Consider the following 20,686-nt stretch of genomic DNA (forward strand, 5'->3'; position numbering starts at 1 on the left):
CAGAAAGTAAACCAACCTTAAACTTCTGGTGTAAGAAGTTATGGAATTTATATGTAATGAGAAAAAATATCAGACATAATGAAACCTACAAAAGCTAATGGCGGGTATGGTGAATTTACTAGTATTTGGCTACCTATTTTATCCTACCTAGTTTCTCAAAAGATAATACCAGATGTAATAGATGCTTTTCATCTGTGGTAAATGTTGATAATATCAGGCTGGGGCAAGTGATGCTCTGTCTTCTTGGTGCTTGGGGGGGGGCAACAGTGGGAGGGCTTCTAGTGTCCTGGTCCCACTGCTGGACCTCCTGATGGCACCTGATATATTTGGCCGCTGTGTGACGGAGTGTTGGACTGGATGGGCCATTGGCCTGATCCAACATTGGCTTCTCTTATGTTTTTATGTTCTAACACTACGTTTATGAAGAATACAATATTCTCTTTAAGCAGTTAAATTGACGAACACTTATCCTGTATAATGTTGGTAATATTTGTTATTGTAAATGGAAAACTGAATAAAATTTAAAAAATGCTTTCAACTGCCGATGGTGATAACGACGCCGATTTACCATATTGGGTGTTTCTCTTTCCTCTGTCTTCCCTTAGTATTTCTGGCTCTTTGTCCTCTCGCGAGGCTTGGTTGGCATTGGCGAAGCCAGCTACTCTACCATCGCCCCCACCATCATCGGAGATCTCTTCACCAAAAACACCCGAACGCTGATGCTCTCCGTCTTCTATTTCGCCATCCCCCTGGGCAGGTATGCTCTGCATTATGTCTCTTTCCTCCTGTGCCCGGAAGATACTGACTACAGTGGAGTGGCCAAAATAGTCTGGACCAGGGGTCATTTCGTAGAAAAAGAGGTGCAGGAGCTCATTAGCATAACTTATTAGCATAACTTATTTGCATATGCCACCCCCCTGACATCATCGGAAGTGTGTCAGAAGGCAACACCCACCGCTCAGGCTCCACTGAACTGTTTTGGATTGCTAGCTATTGTGGGGGGGAGGACGTGCAGATCTGTCCTCACAGAGGAGGGAGAGCTTATACCTGAAGGTGGGCCGGGGGGGGCTCTGCTACTTACCTGGCTGCTTCTTGTTCCTCATGGCCCGACTGAGGGCTGCTGGGAGCAGGGGGCGGGGCTTGTTGCATGTGCCCGCCCCCTGAGCCCCTTACTGCCGGAGCTCCGCTCCTGTGCGCTCCTGCAGGAAATGACCCCTGCAATGTTCCCTCTAAGCTGTGGGGTCTTGTGAGCAAAAATTCTACTTTGTGAGCTACTGGCATTAAAGTTGTGAGCAAGCAATTTGGCTACTGCATAACTTAGTTCGCTCTGGAGCCATCCTTCCTGAGTTAAGACAAAAGTGTGTGAGCTGGAGGCTAAAAAACTGTGAGCTAGCTCACACTAACTCAGCTTAGAGGGAACACTGGTCTGGACTATTGATTCCTGTTCACAGCCATACATTCATGATTCTCTCCCCCCCCCCCCCATTCTTGGGGATTGTACTGGATGGAGTGCTTGGCTGCTCCTTCAACACGCGTATTCCTGTGGAATCAGCGACGGCACAAGACTTGGTGTTAAAAACCAAAGAATGCCTCCACTTCCCACCAGCTGACGTGGAGCACAAGCTCTTCTGTGCAAACCCCATTGGCATGAATCATGTCCTGACAAGTTTGCTACAATGGATGGTGCACTGGAGAAAGTTCCCACTGGATTGTATCCCAGCTGCAGGTCAGATGTCTCTGTCCCACTCTGCCAAACTTAATGGGAGACTGCTTTGGGTAGAGAAGGGCGGGGTATAAATCCAGTCTCCTCCTCCTCTTCTTCCTCTTCTTCCTCTTCTTCCTCTTCTTCCTCTTCCTCCTCTTCCTCTTCCTCCTCTTCTTCTTCTTCTTCTTCTTCTTCTTCTTCTTCTTAAATCCGCTGTCTTGAACTGTCCACTCCACTTTGTTTTCATGATAGGGTACAACATGGTTAAAGTTTCAGCACTGGTTTCAGGCTGGTTTAAATCTCCAGGGAAACTCTTAATTAGGGAGGCACAGTAAAATGTTCAAAATACGTTTACAGAACCCAGGATGGGCGTCTTATTCAGCAGGTAGCGGGTGATAATTCAGAGTAGGGTTTGGTTCCTCTTGCAGCTATTGGCTTAACTGCTGTGATGTCATAGTGGTCTTGCTTTCAGAGGGCAGCCATTTTGGTCTGCAGTAGAACAGCTAGATTCGGGTCCAGTAGCACCTTCGAAACCAAGATTTGGGGGGTAGTATAAGCTTTCCAGGAAAGGAAAGAGCTGCGGTGGCTCAAGTGGTTAAGATGCTGAACTGCAGACTGGAAGGCCAGTAGTTCAGCAGTTCGAGACCCGAGTGCCGCATGATGGAGTGAGCTCCCGTCTCTGGTCCCAGCTCCTGCACACCTAGCAGTTCAAAAGCAAGAAATTGCAAGTAGATAAATAGGTACCGCTTCGGTGGGAAGGTAACAGCGTTCAGTGAGCCTTGGCGTCTAGTCATGCCGGCCACATGACCACAGAAACGTCTTCGGACAGCGCTGGCTCTTCGGCTTGGAAACAGAGATGAGCACCGCACCCCTAGAGTCGGATTCGACTGGCTTTCAAGCAAGGGCAACCTTTACCTTTACCTATAAGCTTTCCAGAGTCAAAGTTCCCTTCAACCATCTGAGGGACAAAGGGAGCTCTGACTCTCGAAAGCTTTCACCCCAAAAATCTTGTTGGTCTCCAAGGTGCTACCAGGCTCGAGTCTAGCTGTAGTAGTGATCTCGATAACTGTGGGTCAGACAGCAGAGTGGCAACAAGAACTGGAGAGACTGTGCTTTGTCATTTGTACCCGGACCTGGATAGCCCAGGCTGGCCCCATCTCATCAGATCTTGGAAGCCAAGTAGGGTCGGCCATAGCTCGGGATTGGAAGGGCGACCTCCCAGGAATTCCAGGGCCGTGACGCAGAGGCAAGCAGCGGCAGACCCCCTCTGAATCATCTCTTGCCTAAAAACAAATCTAGCTCACCACCGAGTGGTTCATAAAGCTAATGTAGACCTTCCGGCTGCCAGACAATCGTAGGATCTCCTGGCTATGCTACACACATTGCTATATGATAATTATTGGTTATCATTAAAGTAAAGGTCAAGGTTGCCCTTGCTCGAAAGCCAGTCGAATCCGACTCTAGGGTTGCGGTGCTCATCTCCGTTTCCAAGCCGAAGAGCCAGCGCTGTCCGAAGACGTTTCCGTGGCCATGTGGCCGGCATGACTAAACACCAAGGTGCACGGAACGCTGTTACCTTCCCACCGAAGTGGTACCTATTTATCTACTTGCAATTTCTTGCTTTCGAACTGCTAGGTTGGCAGGAGCTGGGGCCAGAGATGGGAGCTCACTCCGTCATGCGGCACCCGGGTCTCGAACTGCTGAACTACCGACCTTCCACAGCCTGCAGTTCAGTGTCTTAACCCCTTGAGCCACCGCAGCTCCATGGTTATCATTAGCTGCGCATTTAAACTACCTTGTACCAAGTCTGACCACTTAGCTCAGTATTGTCCGTGCTGGCTGGCAGCAGTCCTCCAGGGTCTCAGGAAAAGAAGGGTAATTCCTAGAACTGGTTGCCTCAGATAATTTAAGTAAAGAACAATTAACCGTAGGACTTCTACATGCAAAGCAGAAGCTGTCAGCACACAGGTCACTCTTCTGAATGCCTTTGTGTGAACGTTGGAAACATTCTTGTACTGAGCCAGGCCGTTGGTTCATCTAGCTCAGTAGAATCTACTGTGACTGGAAGGAGGGGGTGCCAGTAGTTCTCCAAAGTCTTTCTCAGCTGTTGGGAACCTCTCATGGAAGGTGCCAGGGACTGAACGGGAGACCTTCTGCATGCAAAGCTGGTGCTTGACCGCAGGACCACAGCTGGCTGGCAGTGGTTCTCCAGGGGCTTAGGCAGAGGTCTTTCCTGAGCTGGAAGGGCCAGGGGTTGAATCCTCAGTCATACGGATTTCCACCCGTCCCACTAAGCCTGGGCTGTATCGCTGAGCCACAGTCCTTCCCCGTAAACCTTCTGAGCAGTTGAAGCTGCCTTAAAACACCAGTCAGTCTTCCAGCAGTTCAACGTCAGAGTCTGAGAAAGGAGCAGCAGCGCCCAAAAATTCAAAAGTGAAGAAGAAGCCCAAGAGATAAATGTTTTTTCTCCCCCCCGGATTACAATATTACTTGACTTAAGCGTAAATAAGCTTTAATCAATAGACGTTTGATCCCTCTGTTTTTATAATTCTATGTTTATCACAATACCAGTATTATTGCAGGAGTGATGTAGGCATCGATGCTCCCTCTAAGCTGTGGAATGTCTTGTGAGCAAAGATCCTACTTCGTGAGCTCCTGGCATTAAAGTTGTGAGCGAGCCATTTGGCTACTGCATCAGTTAGTTGGCTCCGGAGCCCCTCCTTCCTGAGCTAAGACAAAAATGTGTGAGCCGGAGGCTAAAAAACTGTGAGCCAGCTCACACTAACTCAGCTTAGAGGGAACACTGGTAGGCATGTGTCAATTTACAAACATTCTTGTCATAAGATAGTGACAGGGCTTTTTTTGTAGAAAAAGTCCAGCAGGAACTCATTAGCATAATAGGCCACACCCAGCAGCAGAAATACATTAGCATATTAGGCCACACCCCCAACTGCACCACTCATTAGCATATTAGGCCACATTCCCATGTTACCAGAAGTGTGGTCATCCAGCCACACCCACCTTTTGCTTCTTATTCTGTTTACCTTGTTTGTTGTCCAAACCCAGGGCTTTTTTGTAGCAGGAACTCCTTTGCATGTTAGGCCACACACCCCTAATGTAGCCAAGCCAATCCTAATGAGTTCTTGCTGTTGGGTGTGGCCAACTTGGGAGCCAGCCAGAACTCCGTTCCTGTGCGTTCCTGCCCAAAAATAGCCCTGGGCTTTCCCCTGTACCCTTACCTTTAAAATGTAGGATATAGCTTATAAAACCAATAAAAATATTATTAAAAAAACCCCCACCAGTCAGTCTATCTACCTTCGTATTTCGTACTCTGACTAGCAGTGCTCTCCAGGGTCCCGGGGAGAGAGAAGTCATTCCCAGCACCTGCAGCTAGAGATGCTTTAGTTGGAGATGCCAAGAGTTTGAACCCGGAGCCTTCTGCATGCCAAGCAGGTGCTCTGCAGAACTTCAGGATTGCTGTTTTCTTTCCGCTTGATATGTTTCCGTCATCGGCTTGATGCAGTATCTGATTCTGTAGCCAGGAGGAACTCACTGCCTTTACAATGCCTGACCCCCCGCTGGGTAAGGTCGCAGACGGGGTGGGCACCCAAGGCTCAGCTCCAAATTCCAAGGGGCAGGGCTGCTTCCTGCCGAGCCAGTCGGTGTTGTGAGTCTCCATTTTCCATCAAGGGAAATCCTTCCAGTAATCAGCCGGGTGACAAAACATCTGTGCGAGGGGATGGTTGAGCACAGGATCCCAGACTCGTCATGCGCAGCCTTGAAACAAAGAGTTGAAAGCATTCCTTTAGCTCTTCAGGAAAGGAAAACGCATCCCAGAGCTTGTAATACCGATAAAGGCAGCTTTTTCCTGAAGGAAACTCCAGGAAATTCAACAGGGGGCTTGTCCCTTTCCTGTGCGTTTCAAAACAGGAGCCGCATTCCCTGAAATGATAGACCCTTGAGCCTTCAGACCCTCTTCCCACCTTATGTCACTTTTTTAATCTCTCCCTTCCTCCAAGGAACTCTTCAGTCGGGTATGTGGTTTCCCTGCCACTGCATTTTATTGTCACAACAGCCCTGTGAAGTAGGCTAGGATGAGACTCAGTGGGTGCGTTCAGACGGGGGCTTTACATCGGTATAGGTGCCGGTTGCAATCGTTGTACTCACCGGCGTTCAGACGGAGAACATCTGCCTCCTGTCCCTAACCGGTGTAAAGCCCTTGAGCACTGGGATGGGAGGTTGCATCAAACCCCCAGCGTTCTAATCTGTTTCTCTTTTATGCATGTTAGATTGTGCTGCTACCCTTCCTGGATCTACCGGGGGACCAGGCAGGCTAAGAATATTGAATAAGTTAATGGAATGATGCTTTATCTTCCTCTAACATGCTTTGTTTTTTTCTGGTTTCCCCCCCCCAGCGGTTTAGGGTATATCACCGGATCAAGCGTCAAGCAAGTAGCTGGTGACTGGCACTGGGCTCTGCGGGTGAGCGGCAGCCACTTTTAACATGTTTGCTTAAACATCATTCTTAAAGATCTGAATCGCTGACTAAGGCCCGATTTATAGATTCAGTAAGCGATAAAGCTTTTCTGGACTGGAGCACTCCACAGCACAGAGTGGCTGGGAGGAAGCGTTTGCACGTTTGAATGGTGCCTTGCAAACAGATGAAAAGCCCAGGCATCACCTTGCATGTAGAAAGCTAGCATGCCAGGGAAGAGGACCAAGGCTCGATTTTAAATGTGATGAAAACAAGGAAAACAAAGTTACACGTGGGGCTTGTACAGCGTCTCAATTTAAACCCATGCAAAGCAGCTATGCATGCTGAATTAGCACTCCAGCGCAACACTTGTGTTGGCTGTAGATCGCTAGGGTGCCGGTGCTGAGCACAAGGCACTGCTTTACATGCATGATGTCACTAGGTGAGCCACTGTGCCAGTCCTGTGGGCAAGCACTTGTGCCTTGCCAATAGCACAATTCCACTGAGCTTTCTCCTTGTCATGACAGTTTTTTCTACCTCCAGGGATTTTTCTTTCCTTTTATGGAGAGTGTTCAGACATGACCCTTCTGTCTCCTGCCAGCAGCCGGAAGTGGTACGGTCCATAAGAAGCTTGACTCAGTGGAACGGGCATGAGAGCCGAAAAGGGCAAGCGGGAACCCCACATCCTGAACCTGTTGCTGGGCCGTACCACTTCAGACTGTTGGTGGGGAGAGGGTTTGCACACTGGAACGATACGTCAGTGGTTTTTAGCCCCTGCACACCTAGTGCTTCCCTTTGCGTATCCCCACCACCCTGCCCTAATTTTGTTTTCTCCCCCATGCCACATTTTAATTGTAAGCTTCTTGGGGGCAAGGACCTCATGCTTAGCAAGGTGCCATGTGCATAGATGGTGCCAGGGGTCATTTCGTAGAAAAAGAGCTAGTGGAACTCATTTGCATAACTCATTAGCATATGCCACACCCCCTGACATCACCGGAAGTGTGTCATAAGGCCACATCCCCTGACATCACCGGAAGTGTGTCATAAGGCCACACACCCCGCCCCCAACGGTCCCGGCCGCCGCTGGCGGCCTTGCAGCTCCACTGCTGAGCCCCATGAGCGGCCCGGCGGTGGACCTGCAAGGCCGGTGGGAGTGCAAGGAAGCCCCACGAAGGCCCTCCCTGGCCCCAGGCAGGCAGGGGTGGGGAGAGGCAGGGAGGAAGCAACTTACCCTCCCTCTTCTCCTGGCTGAATGAGGGCTGGAAGCGGGGCGGCCGGAAGCAGGGGGCGGGGCTTCGTCATGTGCCCCGCCCCCCATACCGCACCCGAGGGGACTGCGATCCCCCCCCCCGAAATGACCTCTGGATGGTGCTATATAAAAGCAAAGCATGCCATCAAGTTGCAACCAACTCACGGCGACCCCATGAAGTTCCTCTTCGTGGGGTTTTCAAGGCCAGGGATGAGCAGAGGTGATTTGTTGTGGCCTTTTTCTACCCAGTGGCCCCAGTCTTCCTTGGTGGTCTCCCATCCAGGTACGAACCCTGTATAACTTCTGCGCTCAGGCAAAATCAGGCTAGTCTGGACCAATGCTTCCTCTAAGCTGTGGGGTCTTGGGAGCAAAAATCCTACTTTGTAATTCTACTGGCATTAAAGTTGTGAGCAAGCAATTTGGCTATTGCATAAATCAGTTTGCTCTGGAGCCACCCTTCCTAAGACAAAAATGTGTGAGCTGGAGGCTAAAAAAATGTGAGCTAGCTCACACTAACTCAGCTTAGAGGGAACACTGGTCTGGACTATGAAGGCTATCATGGGCATATAAAGCGCTATATACATATGATGATTAAGCTGCATGTCAGGAAAACCAATTCTGGGCTCAACAGCAGATGGCATAACCTTGCTGAACCAATCACTCTGTATGAAGTTCAGGACATTTCCAGTTCTTAGTAGATTGTTGTCAGGGCAGGAAAGCAAAGATGACAGTCCAGGATTAACTCTGCTGTCTCTTCGTTTCATTGGCTGTCAATAAGCAGAGCCAAGGATGCTTTCCTGTTTTCAGGAGGTTTGGCGGTAGGGTGGGGCGGAACGACTCTTTGTCTCACTTAGCACTTATTTTCCTACATCCAGGCATTCTTTTTTCCTTCTATTCTATTTCCTTGCGGGTTGTGAAAAAAACGCGCAGGGAAGAACAGCACACAATGCATGGATAAAAAAGATGCCTTGGCCGAAATAGCCCACAGGAAACGGGCCAGCAGAACTGTTTCCCGAACTTTGACCCCACCTGGAGTTTTGCCAGCACAGAATGATGCACTGTCCGTGCGATTCAGGGAGGCAGAATCTCATGGCGAGGTTGTTTGTGGTGTCAAAAGGGTCATGCTTGCAATGCTAGATAAACATCTCTGCCTGTGATATGTCGGCTTTCTCCCACCTCTGTCCGCAGACGAGAAATTCAGGCCATGGCATTTCCGTATATCTCCTAATGAACCAGGGTGGGTGGAATGACACTGATATCTCTTCCGTTTTTTCTCACAACAGCCCTGTGAGGTAGTTTAGGCTAAGAGTGTAAGACTGGCCCAAGGTCATCTAGCCAAGCTTCTGTGGCAAAATGGGGACCTGAATCTGGGTCTTCAGCACTCTAACCATTACGCAAGCTGTCAGTGTTAGGGATATGTTAGTGTGTTGGGGAGAAGTGTTGATTCCGGACTGTCAACTGTGACATAGAATGAAAAAGACATCACCTCTCCTCCCAGCCATGATTGACAGTCTTTTAAATTAACTTACCCTTCTTTCAGTGTCTCCAAAAAAAAGAAAGAAAGTTCTGTACATGCAAATTAGCAACATGGAAATGTATTTAATCTGCATATTGCAAAATGCATTTAAGTACATCATTAGCAAATGTGTAATATGCAAATTTATAATAGGCGAATTAATTAAATTTGCCTGTGAACCATCTGCCTGCAGTGCTAACTGATTGATCAACTCGAGTTCTTCACGCAGTTGACAGTTCTCTTTAAAATCTCACCAGTGAGGCAGAACTGCAGCTCATTGTAGAGAACTTCAGTCAGAAGCCAGGCCACAGGAAATATGCACGTGGGGGAATCTGGCGCAGAAGCCTGAACTTGAATATATGGCACAGAGTTCCCAAGAAACATACTTTTTAAAAAAGTATGTAGGCAGGGGTCATTTCCTGCGGGAGCGCACAGGAGCGGAGCTCCGGCAGTAAGGAGCCCAGGGGGTGGGCACATGCAACAAGCCCCGCCCCCTGCTCCCAGCAGCCCTCAGTCAGGCCAGGAGGTGCAAGAAGCAGCCAGGTAAGTTGCAGAGTCCCCCCTGGCCAGCCTTCAGGTACAAGCTCTCCTTCCTCTGTGAGGGCAGATGTGCGTGTGTCCCCCCCCCCCCCACACTCCCCACCCCAAACAACACCAGAGTCCAGTGGCACCTTTAAGACCAAGTCTTATTGAGGTACAAGCTCTCCCTCCTCTGCGAGGACAGATCTGCACGTTCCCCCCCCCAATAGCTAGCAATCCAAAACAGTCCAGTGGCACCTTTAAGACCAAGTTTTATTCAGGTACAAGCTCTCCCTCCTCTGCGAGGACAGATCTGCACGTTCCTCCCCCCCCCCCAATAGCTAGCAATCCAAAGCAGTCCAGTGGAGCCTGAGTGGTGGGTGTTGCCTTCTGACACACTTCCGGTGATGTCAGAGGGTGTGGCATATGCAAATAAGTTACGCTAATGAGTTACGCTAATGAGCTCCTGCACCTCTTTTTCTACAAAATGACCCCTGTATGTAGGTCCTCTAGCCCCAGAACGGGACAATCAAAAACTGAACTTGAGAGACCGAAGGAGCTGCGAAGAGCAAGCATTTCGCTATATGCATTTAAATACATATTTTTATCAAGTGAAGGTAAATAAAATGTAACTCCGTGGCGAAAGCCTTCTAGTGAAGCCATGCAAATGCCTTCTTATGCACAAATACTCATGGGATGCGCGAGGCCGCTGCCCAGCAATGTTCCCTCTAAGCTAAGTTAGTGTGAGCTAGCTCACAGTTTTTTAGCCTTCAGCTCACACATTTTTGTCTTAGCTCAGGAAGGGATGGCTCCAGAGCAAACCAATTTATTCAGTAGGCAAATCAGTCGCTCACAATTTTAATGCCAGTACCTCACAAAGTAGAATTTTTGCCTGCAAGACTCCACAACTTAGAGAAAGCGTTGCTGTCCAGCCAGCTTTCCATGAAGTGCAGCTGAGCTGAAATCTCGTGGACGACGTTTTCAATAAAAAAAAGTTGGCCTGAAATTTTTCCCAAAAGGTCATAGAGTTGGAAGGAGCCTTATAAACTATCTAGTCCAGCCACTTGCTCAAACACGCTGGCGGATCGGGCCCCGGGGGGAACTCCACCCCCAAAGCACGCGATGTACACGTCACCCGGAAGTGACGCAACCACGTCATCCGAGGGAAAACTCTATGGTTTTCCCTCGGATGGTTGTGGCCCCGCCCCCAGTGTGCCCGGCATGGTTGCGTCACTTCCGGGTGATGTGGTTGCGGCGCGCACAAGCACTCCCGGAGTGGCGCTGGAGTCCGGCGTTCCAGCGCAGATCCGACTTGGCAACCCTAGACACAACAGAACCTTTTAAAACAAATTTTGACTGTGGGGGCTAAAGTTCCAAGGGGGCTGATTCATGTTTGGACTTCCCTTAAGCCAGTGACACTGCCCTGAATAGGAACAGGAAACATGAGCAGCCAGGGGTCATTTCGTAGAAAAAGAGATGCAGGAGCTAATTAGCATAACTTATTAGCATAACTTATTTGCATATGCCATACCCCCTGACATCACCGGAAGTGTGTCAGAAGGCAACACCCACCACTCAGGCTCCACTGGACTGTTTTAGATTGCTAGCTATTGGGGGGGGGGGCGTGCAGATCTGTCCTGGCAGAGGAGGGAGAGCTTGTACCTGAATAAAACTTGGTCTTAAAGGTGCTTTGCTGTTTTGGACCAGGGGGCTGGGGGGGCTCTGCAACTTACTTGGCTGCTTCTTGCTTTGACTGAGGGCTGCAGGGAGCAGGGGGTGGGGCTTGTTGCATATACCCGCCCCCAGGGCTCTTTACTGCCGGAGATCTGCTCCTGTGCACGCCTGCAGGAAATGATCCCTGTGAGCAGCAGACATCATAGAAGAATGAAAATAGTAAACGGATGGGTAAAATTAATTTTGTTCACATTTGTAATTTTCAAGTTTGTTTTTTGTCTATATGTTGGGGGGGACGTCAGGAGGAGCTATTAGGTGGGCCCAGGAGACCATGGCCAGTGTTTCCTCTAAGCTGAATTAGTGTGAGCTCGCTCACTGTTTTTTAGCCTCCAGCTCACACATTTTTATCTTAGCTCGGGGGGGGATGGCTCCCGAGCAAACTAATTTATGCGGTCGCCAAATCGCCCGCTCTCGACTTTGATGCCAGTCGCTCACAAAGTAGAATTTTTGCTCACGAGACTCCACAGCTTGGCGGGAGCATTGACCACGGCCCACCTGTCTCCTGTGTTTTACAAAAAAGGCATAGCTAAACAGTACTCACTGCTGGCTCTTCGTTTCTTTTTCAGGTCTCTCCGCTTTTAGGAATGATCACTGGGACTCTCATCTTGATATTTGTTCCCGCTGCTAAGCGGGGCAATGCTGAGCAACTGGGAGCGCAGCTGAAGGCCCGGACCTCCTGGCTGAGAGACATGAAGGCCCTGATAAGAAAGTAAGCTGGCTGTGCCCAGGCAGGGCCCATTCTTTTTTTTACCTGGCTGCCAGCAGGGGGGGGGGGACTCCCAATCCTTCCTTGTAGGTCTTCTGGCGCGCTTGCCACGATGATGGTGTCAGGCTCTTGCAGCAATCAGTTCCCAACAGCTTTCATTCAAAGAAATAAAGTTTATTGAGACCTTGAGAGTATGCAGGTATCTTAACGCTTTTAGTGTTAGAACTGGCTTAAAGCGTGCGAAGCAAGCTGATATACATTATTCAAGGTGGTCCCCTGATGGCTCAGGTCCAATCAGAGGCCAGGTAGAAACCCGCCAAAGTAACGGGCAATAATTCTCAGGAGAAAAGTACACCAGACACTCAAGGTCAAAGGCTTCAGTTACGTAGATGGTTTGTGTTTTTTTGAATATCTTACTGCTCGTCAACCCCGATTATATGCACTACCTCAGAAATATAGAGACTTTGTGTTTTATTAACAAGTATTGTACGTATAAAGGAGCTGCGGTGGCTCAAGTGGTTAAGACGCTGAGCTGCAGGCTGTGGAAGGTCAGTAGTTCAGCGGTTCAAGACCCGGGTGCCGCAAGACAGGGTGAGCTCCTGTCTCTAGTTCCAGCTCCTGCCAACCCAGCAGTTCGAAAGCAAGAAACTGCAAGTAGATAAATAGGTACCACTTCGGTGGGAAGGTAACAGCGTTCCGTGCGCCTTGGTGTTTAGTCATGCCGGCCACATGACCACGGAAACGTCTTCGGACAGCGCTGGCTCTTCGGCTTTGAAACGGAGATGAGCACCGCAACCCTAGAGTCGGATTCGACTGGCTTTCGAGCAAGGGAACCTTTACCTTTACCTTTATTGTACGTATGGAGAACATTTCTCTTCTTGTTTATTAGATGCTGTTGAAAGATACTGTATACAACTAACAAGTAATACAGGACGTAAAAATATATAAAGCTCAATAAAATGCTATTTAAAAAAGAAAAAGAAAGAAAGACTGGAAACGCAGCAGAAACGAAAGTTAAAATTCCAGAGTCCCCCCCTCACACCCATGGTACCTGGAATAGCCAGAGGCCTAGCTGACAGATGGCACCCAGAAGTGGTCATCGCATTTCTGACATTGGGGGTGATGCGCTTGGTTTTGGGCAAAATTCTATAGTTTTTGGGGCCTCAAAACCATAGAGTTCTGTCCAAACCTAGTGGGTCACCCCCAACATCAGAAATGCAATGACATCACTCCTGGGTGATGTCAACATGCTGGTGGCACTGGGAGGGGGCTTCTTGGGGGTGGGGCTTCCCCCACTGGCCAGTTGGGCTGCAACAGATCGGGGCCCTCGAAATCGGGGATCCCCTGGCCCCACCAGGGGAATGGCAACCCTACGTACAGCTGACAACTGTGGGCATTCCTTTTTATTTTAGAAATATACAAATTTGATGATATCATCGTGTTTCAAATTCAGTGACATATGTACCATAGGTATTCATAAGCTGATTCACCCAAATGTCAACCTTCTCAGTATAACAGAACATTGGAAGCCAACAGGATTCCCAATGTGTTTTTTTTAATCTTTGTAGCCTTTCGGCGTAGCCAGGTTGCTCTGGAGCAGTCCCCAAGCATCGCCTACTGTCCTGCCACATCTCTTAGTTTTCTCTCATTTGCAAACTGACAGAGAACAAAGATCCTTCCTGCGTGTATCTATCAGGGGGTCTCCAACCTTTTTGAGCCCTGTCGCCACCTGTGGAACTCTGAGATGGCATGGTGGGCATAGGCACAAGCTGCTGCCAAAGCAACATTTAAAAAATACTGCGCAGCCAATCAAGTCTCCAATAGTCAGTCAAAAGCCTTGCTGGGCAAAGCTATACATGGCCTTGCCCATGTCCTAAAAGCACTTGGCGGGCAACAGAAGAAATGTCAGTGGGCACCACATTGGAGACCCCTGGAATGTATAATTCCAGAGAACAAAGATCTGAGAGCCAGTTTGGTGTAGTGGTTACGTGCGCGGACTCTAATCTGGGAGAACCGGGTTTGATTCCCCACTCCTCCACTTGCAGCTGCTGGATGACCTTGGGCAAGCCGTAGCTCTGATAAGAGCTGTTCTTGAAAAAGAGCAGTTTCTGTCAAGAGCTCTCTCAGCCCCACCTACCTCACAGGGTGTCTGTTGTGGGGAGGGGGAGGGAAAGGAGTTTGTAAGCCGCTCTGAGACACCTTTGGGTAGTGGAGGGCGGGGTATAAATCTAGTCTCCGTCTCCTCTTCCTCTTTCTCTTCTTCTTCTTCCTCCTCCTCCTCCTCTTCTTCTTCTTCTTCTTGTGTGTATATATAATTCCGTGTACTGATATCTAGTTCATAAGCTCCAGTTCTACCCCATATATGCTCATGATGCCTCAGCCCTTTGTTCTGTAGTTCCAGTAGCAGGGAACCCATTTTAGACAAGAGTCCTCAAGTATAACTCCTACCATTTTTTTTAAAAAAAATCTGTTAGTTTCTGTCCTTCCTTAGAAACTTTGGTCTTTCCTGTTGCATGAAGTCGAGCAAAGGGCAATAATGTGCCCCCTCCGAAATACATATTCCTTGGTTATTGCATTAGACCACCCATATGTCTCCCATGGTAGCACTTGCAAATGCTGCCATTCAGCATGGTTTCAACACCAGCAGTCTGCTAGGTGTTGTACGTGTCACTGCAGAGCGTCAGTCCTAACGTAGGTGACCTAGGGATCATCTGCACCAGGGGTATCGAACTCATTTGTTATGAGGGCCGGATCTGACATAAATGAGACCTTGTTGGGCCGGGCCACATGTGTCATAAAATGTAATGCCAGGTAGTGGAGGCATAAACTTTATAAAGGACACAAACACAATGGTCTTTTTTTTACTTAAAATAAAAACATGCTTCAAACATTAGCACTCTCTGCAATAGTTTGTTTATTTAACAGTGCCTGATAACTGACACCTCTTGCTCTGAATTATTGCATCAAAATGTCTGTGCTATTGCAATCTTGCGTACACTGTTCAGGTGTGTATCTGTAAGCTGCAAACCTACAATGACACAGCAGCAGCAGAACTGGAAGAAGAAGCAGAAGATAACCAGTTCCACTGCGGGCCTGATGGAAGCCCTCTAGGGGCCTGATCCGGCCCCCGGGCCACATGTTTGACACCCCTGATCTACACCTACAGCCTTCAACTGTCTTAGTAGCCTTTATTCCCAGGGAATTCCTGGGACCTGTGATGGACATCTAGCAGAGAATTCAGAGCACCCTTACAGAACAAGAGTTCTCAGGATTCTTTGGGGGAAACCGTTGGTGAAACTGTGCGTTTGAGATGATTTGCGGCCTCTCCTTCCACACAGGCACACACAAGCCCTTTTGTCTCCACAGTCGCAGCTATGTGTTCTCCTCCCTGGCTACCTCGGCCGTCTCCTTTGCCACGGGGGCTCTGGGCATGTGGATCCCCCTCTACCTCCACAGAGCACAGGTGGTCCAGAAAACAGCAGAGACCTGCACGTCACAGCCCTGTGGGACCAAGGACAGGTGAGGCTGGCTGGTCGTTTGGACTCTGTTCCACCATTTTGTGTGTGGCTACCTGTATGTATGAATCATCATAGATAAAATACCAGAGCCAAAACAATGATTTTTCAGTGGAGTCAGTTTTCATGTTCACCTACAAGACACTGTTCAGGGTGGTGAAAAAGAGGGAAGATTGTGAGGCACTCCAAAGGGATCTGTCGAGGATGGGCAAGTGGGCGTCAACATGGCAAATGGGGTTCAATGTGGCCAAGTGCGAAGTGATGCACATTGGAGCCAAAAATCCTAAATATAAGTACACACTGATGGGGTCTGAATTGGCAGAGACTGACCGAGAGAGACATCTTGGAGTCGTAGCAGACAACTCAATGAAAATGTCGAGACAGTGTGCGACTGCAATAAAAAGGGTCAGTGCTATGCTTGGGATTATTAGGAAGGGAATTGAAAACAAATCAGCCAGTATCATAATGCCCCTGTATAAATCGATGGTGTGACCACATTTGGAGTACTGTGTACAGTTCTGGTCACCACCCCTCAAAAAGGATATTATAGCATTGGGGAAAGTGCAGAAAAGGGCAACTAGAATGATAAAAGGATTGGAACACTTTCCCTATGAAGAAAGGTTAAAACACTTGGGGCTCTTTAGCTTGGAGAAACGACGGCTGAGGGGTGACATGATCGAGGTTTATAAGATTATGCATGGGATAGAGTAGGTAGAGAAAGAAGTACTTTTCTCCCTTTCCCACAATACAAGAACTCGTGGGCACTCAATGAAATTGCTGAGCAGTCAGGTTAGAACAGATAAAAGGAAGTACTTCTTCACCCAAAGAGTGATTAACACATGGAATTCACTGCCACAGGAGGTGGTGGCGGCTACAAGCATGAACGGCTTCATGAGGGAATTAAATAAGCATATGGAGCAGAAGTCCATCAATGGCTATTAGCCACAAGGTATAGATAGGAACTCTTAGTCTGGGGCAAGGGATGCACTGTATTCTTGGTGCTTGGGGGGGGCAACAGTGGGAGGGCTCCTAGAGTCCTGGCCCCACTGCTGGACCTCCTGATGGCACCTGGTATTTTTGGCCACTGTGTGACAGAGAGTTGGACTGGATGGGCCATTGGCCTGATCCAACATTGGCTTCTCTTATGTTCTTATGATCATTTTATACAGTGTGTTTAATCTTTATAGGCCCCGGTCACATGGAGCATTTGCCCCGCTGAAGGCACGGGAGAACCACAGAGTATCCGGGCGCGATCACACGGGAACATCTGGGAGGCGTAGCACTCCCGTGGCGAACCCGTGGCAAGCTGCCGAAGCCGCGCAGTAACTGGCAAACGCTTTGCCATGGGCCACCTATGGAAGCCTCCCGGTGTGATCGCGCCGGCGCGCGGCTTCCTCCCCTGTCGTCCTCTTTTCTGCGGGGAAGCTGCCGTCGCGTCTGATCGCATAATAGCACATCAGAATGTGATGACGCAAATAGCCGCGCTTCCCCCCCGCGTTTTCCGGCACGTCTGGCCGGGGCCATATATTATTTAATTTATTTTTATAGTTTGCACCCCAGTTTTCCTTTCCCCCCTCAATATTCTGTGTGCTTTAGTCTTTATCTCTTATTTAGTTCTCACAACCACCCTACATGATAGGAATTCCTTTTTTTTTTTTTACGGATGGTGTAACTAAGGCCTGGGTGAAGCGCCCTAACCCAAAACGGGTGATAAATAAATGGTAGAGGAGGGACCTTGTCTGAGATGCAGTAAAGTCATCTCAGCTGATTAAACTGAAATGCATTTGCATACTGTAGTAGCTCCGCGGTGGGTTATTTCTCAACCTGAGGCGCATGATGATTTATCTTAATTTCGAAAGATGGTAGAATTTCCATGCGAAGTGCACAGAGGGTCCCTTGATTGACCTTGAAGCTATTTTGTCAATTGCCGTTTCTAGGTTTTGTCAATAAACTCTGTTTTGCAACCCTTTGCTCATCCTTTTAATGCCTCTTAAACCCCCCCCATCTGTCTTCCACCTTACTATCAGTATATAAAAATTATATTCATAGATTTTTAAAAAACATTTTCTGTCCTCAGTTTGATTTTCGGAGCCATCACCTGCTTCACCGGTTTCCTGGGCGTGATCACGGGGGCCGGGGCGACCAAGTGGTGTCGGCTGAAAACTCAGCGAGCGGACCCTCTGGTGTGTGCCGTGGGGATGCTGGGGTCAGCGATCTTCACCTGTCTCATCTTTGTCGCGGCCAAGAGCAGCATCGTGGGAGCCTACGTATGTATAGAAAGGAAAGACTTTGTTGCCATAGGACTCTTGACTTACCTAGCTCATCTAACTTACCAAGCTTTCCCAGTTCCAGCTATTCTGTCACGACTCCCAGCACTACCCAGAGAAGGAACACAAAGCTTAGCTGTGCATTGTGTTAGCCGTAAAGACTGGGCACAACTTATCTCTTGCAGTTAATGTTTGGTAGGGGATTGAGCCAACTTAAGAGGACGGCGGAAGACAGGAGGGCCTAGTGGGAGCTGGTCCATGGGGTCGCGAAGAGTCGGACTCAACTGTGCGACTGAACAACAACATAAGGAGAGTGGGAGTAGGGCAAAGAAGAGCAGGGAAGGTCGGTCTCTTAGAAAGGGGAGCGGCATGAACAAGGAGTGGAGAGACATGCCCTTTCTGCATTTGCTAGCCGCTCCAGATTTTCTCAGTGTTTGAGTTGAGGCAGTTTAAGTCCACAGCAAAACAGCATCCACATAACCTGGGGCAACAGCAGGCTGAAACCGGGCTGGCCACTGAAGGGAGGGAATGTATGCAGAATGGGGGGGGGGGGAATCCCAGAATAAAAAGAAGGTTGAATTTAGGGGTGTGCAAAAAATAATAATAATAATCGGCTGATTCGGAGTCTGCCAAATCAATTTCGGCTGGCAGTACCACTCCTGCATGTCAGTTTCGCCAGTAGGAGCCCATTCCCCAGCCGAATGTCAATTTCAGCCCCATTATATCCTATGGGCCATTGAAGTCAATGGCGAAAACATAGGGTATATTCTGGAGGCTGGAGGGGAGGGGGTTTGATGGAGAGGCTCCAAACGTGCAGGGTAGCTGATGGGACCTCTCCCCAAGATACCCACCATGTTTCAAGAATATTGGACCCGGGGATCCAATTCTACAGGGCCCCAAACAGGTTGCCCCCATCCCCTCAATTGTTCTCTATGGTGGGGGAAAAGTTACTTTTCCCCACGGTGCTGTTAGTGGCTCGGGGGGGGGTTGAGGAAGAGGCTCCATTTTTGGGGGTGCATTCGGTTCGGACGAACCGAATGTACATCCCTAATGGCAAGTATTTTTAATGATCAGCATCTGAATTCTATGGGCACCCAAACAGGTTACCCCCATCACCTCCATTGTCTCCAATGGGGAAACCCAGCCAGCAGCACTTAAGGCAGGCAAACAGGCAGCACCCAGCAGTCAGACTCTCCCAGAGAATCTCAGGGAAAGTGAACTGCCTTGGGAGGTGCTTGTTTGTCTTGAGAACAAGTGGCACACTCCAGATCAAGTGGCACTGTGGCAGTGCAAGCATGCCACAGTGCCCACACAGAAACCCCAAAAGACCAACAGGAACAACATTTATACAGGCCCTGCCCTATGTAAATTGATGGTGCATCCAGAAGTCCAGGGATACAGCAGGTCAGACCAGGGTAGAGTTGGGTGGAGTTCAGTCTCTCTCCCCACTCCCAAGCAAGGAAGGTGGTGTGCAAAGCAACACCACCAACCTTGCAGGCTGCACATGCATGCAGCAATTGGCTGAAACTGGCCTCCCCCCCCCCCTTGGTCTTTGTGTGTGATTTCTAATCCCCTCCAGGTCCTTGTGGCTTCCGGATTCTTAGGATCCAGGATCCTCGTGCTGTAATGGAATGAATAGCTGGGCTTTCAGGACAGGGTTATGCAGCTGAGGGCTGGCACAGTTATTTGTCAGTTTGTTGAAAAGATTTACACCCCTGCTCACCCTTCTGATCCTAACAGGCTTCCATGACACATAACACACTCAAAATGATATAAAAGCAAAAGAACAATGAGCCAATCGCCGTTTGCGACCCGGCGTCACTACTAAAAGGCTCCCCGGCATTAAAAGCCACCTCTGTGAGAGCGGTTCACAGTTCGGCAACCAGACAAAATCTAGAAGAGTTTATGAGCGCAAAGTAACCCCTCAAAGAGGACTGTGGTCGGCCATGAACCGAATGCCGGCAAAGGCCATTTCTGTTGGTGTTTCAGAGTCACGGCACCATCACCAAGAACGTTTTGTCTTTTGTGGCCACAAAATGATGGATGTTTTAATGATTTGATTTTTTTGCTACCTTGGAGAATCTAAGTGGGGTGAAATGGCAAGCATATAAATGTTTTAAAACAAATCGATAAAACCCCTTCCTGTCCAGCTTCTCCCCTTAGTCAATAACATCTGCGTACATCTGGAGTTCCAATCCCAGAACTCCAACACTGATTGCAACTAGCATCGACATTCCGTTCGAGTGGCTGATAAGGACTTTTTTGTCTGCTTCCCTGACAGGTCTGTATTTTCATCGGTGAAACTCTCCTGTTCTCAAACTGGGCCATTACAGCTGATATACTGATGGTGAGTCGAAGTAGGGCGGTTCAAGCTCAGGGCCATGTGTATTCCCTGCTCACAGTACTGGATACGACACACACGAGGACAGTATGAAACCATGGTTCGAAGAGAAGCCCGGTTCACACTAACAGTATTCGGGTAGAACAAAGTTTGAGTCCGGTGGCACCTTTAAGACCAACCAAGTTTTAATTCTGGGTATAAGCTTTTGTGTGTAGAATTCAGACTTGGTTGGTCTTAAAGGGGCCAGTGGACTCAAACTTTGTTCTGTTTCTTCAGACCAACATGGCTACCCTCCTGAATCAAGATTCAGGAAGGTGAAGGATGGAAGGAAGGAGGAGCCTTCATTCTAGTGGCTGGCTCTCAGCTGTCAGTAAGAGCCAGTTTGGTGTAGTGGTTAAGTGTGCGGACTCTAATCTGGGAGAACCGGGTTTGATTCCCCACTCCTCCACTTGCACCTGCTGATGTGACCTTGGGTCAGTCACAAGCTCTGGCACAGCTGTCCTTGAAAAAGAGCAGTCTCTGTCAAGAGCTCTCTCAGCCCCACCCACCTCACAGGGTGTCTGTTTTGGGGAGGGGAAGGGAAAGGAGTTTGTAAGCCGCTCTGAGACTCCAAGTGAAGGGCGGGGTATAAATCCAATCTCCCTCCTCCTCCTCCTCCTC

General features: G+C 48.9%; 1 protein-coding gene across 1 annotated transcript in view; it reads left to right on the forward strand.

Moving 5' to 3' along the window:
• SPNS2 (spinster homolog 2 (Drosophila)) overlaps positions 1 to 20,686 on the forward strand; it is a 173,311-nt gene that overhangs the window by 116,010 nt on the left and 36,615 nt on the right. Inside the window, exons 4-9 of the mRNA XM_015427844.1 lie at positions 606 to 757; positions 6,121 to 6,187; positions 11,764 to 11,906; positions 15,270 to 15,422; positions 17,496 to 17,685; positions 19,967 to 20,032. Of these exons, the coding sequence (XP_015283330.1) occupies positions 606 to 757; positions 6,121 to 6,187; positions 11,764 to 11,906; positions 15,270 to 15,422; positions 17,496 to 17,685; positions 19,967 to 20,032 (771 nt within the window). The remainder of the gene's footprint in view (positions 1 to 605; positions 758 to 6,120; positions 6,188 to 11,763; positions 11,907 to 15,269; positions 15,423 to 17,495; positions 17,686 to 19,966; positions 20,033 to 20,686) is intronic.

This window comes from Gekko japonicus, unplaced genomic scaffold, assembly GCF_001447785.1.
Source record: "Gekko japonicus isolate JY-2015 unplaced genomic scaffold, Gekko_japonicus_V1.1 scaffold677, whole genome shotgun sequence".
Lineage (NCBI taxonomy): Eukaryota > Metazoa > Chordata > Lepidosauria > Squamata > Gekkonidae > Gekko > Gekko japonicus.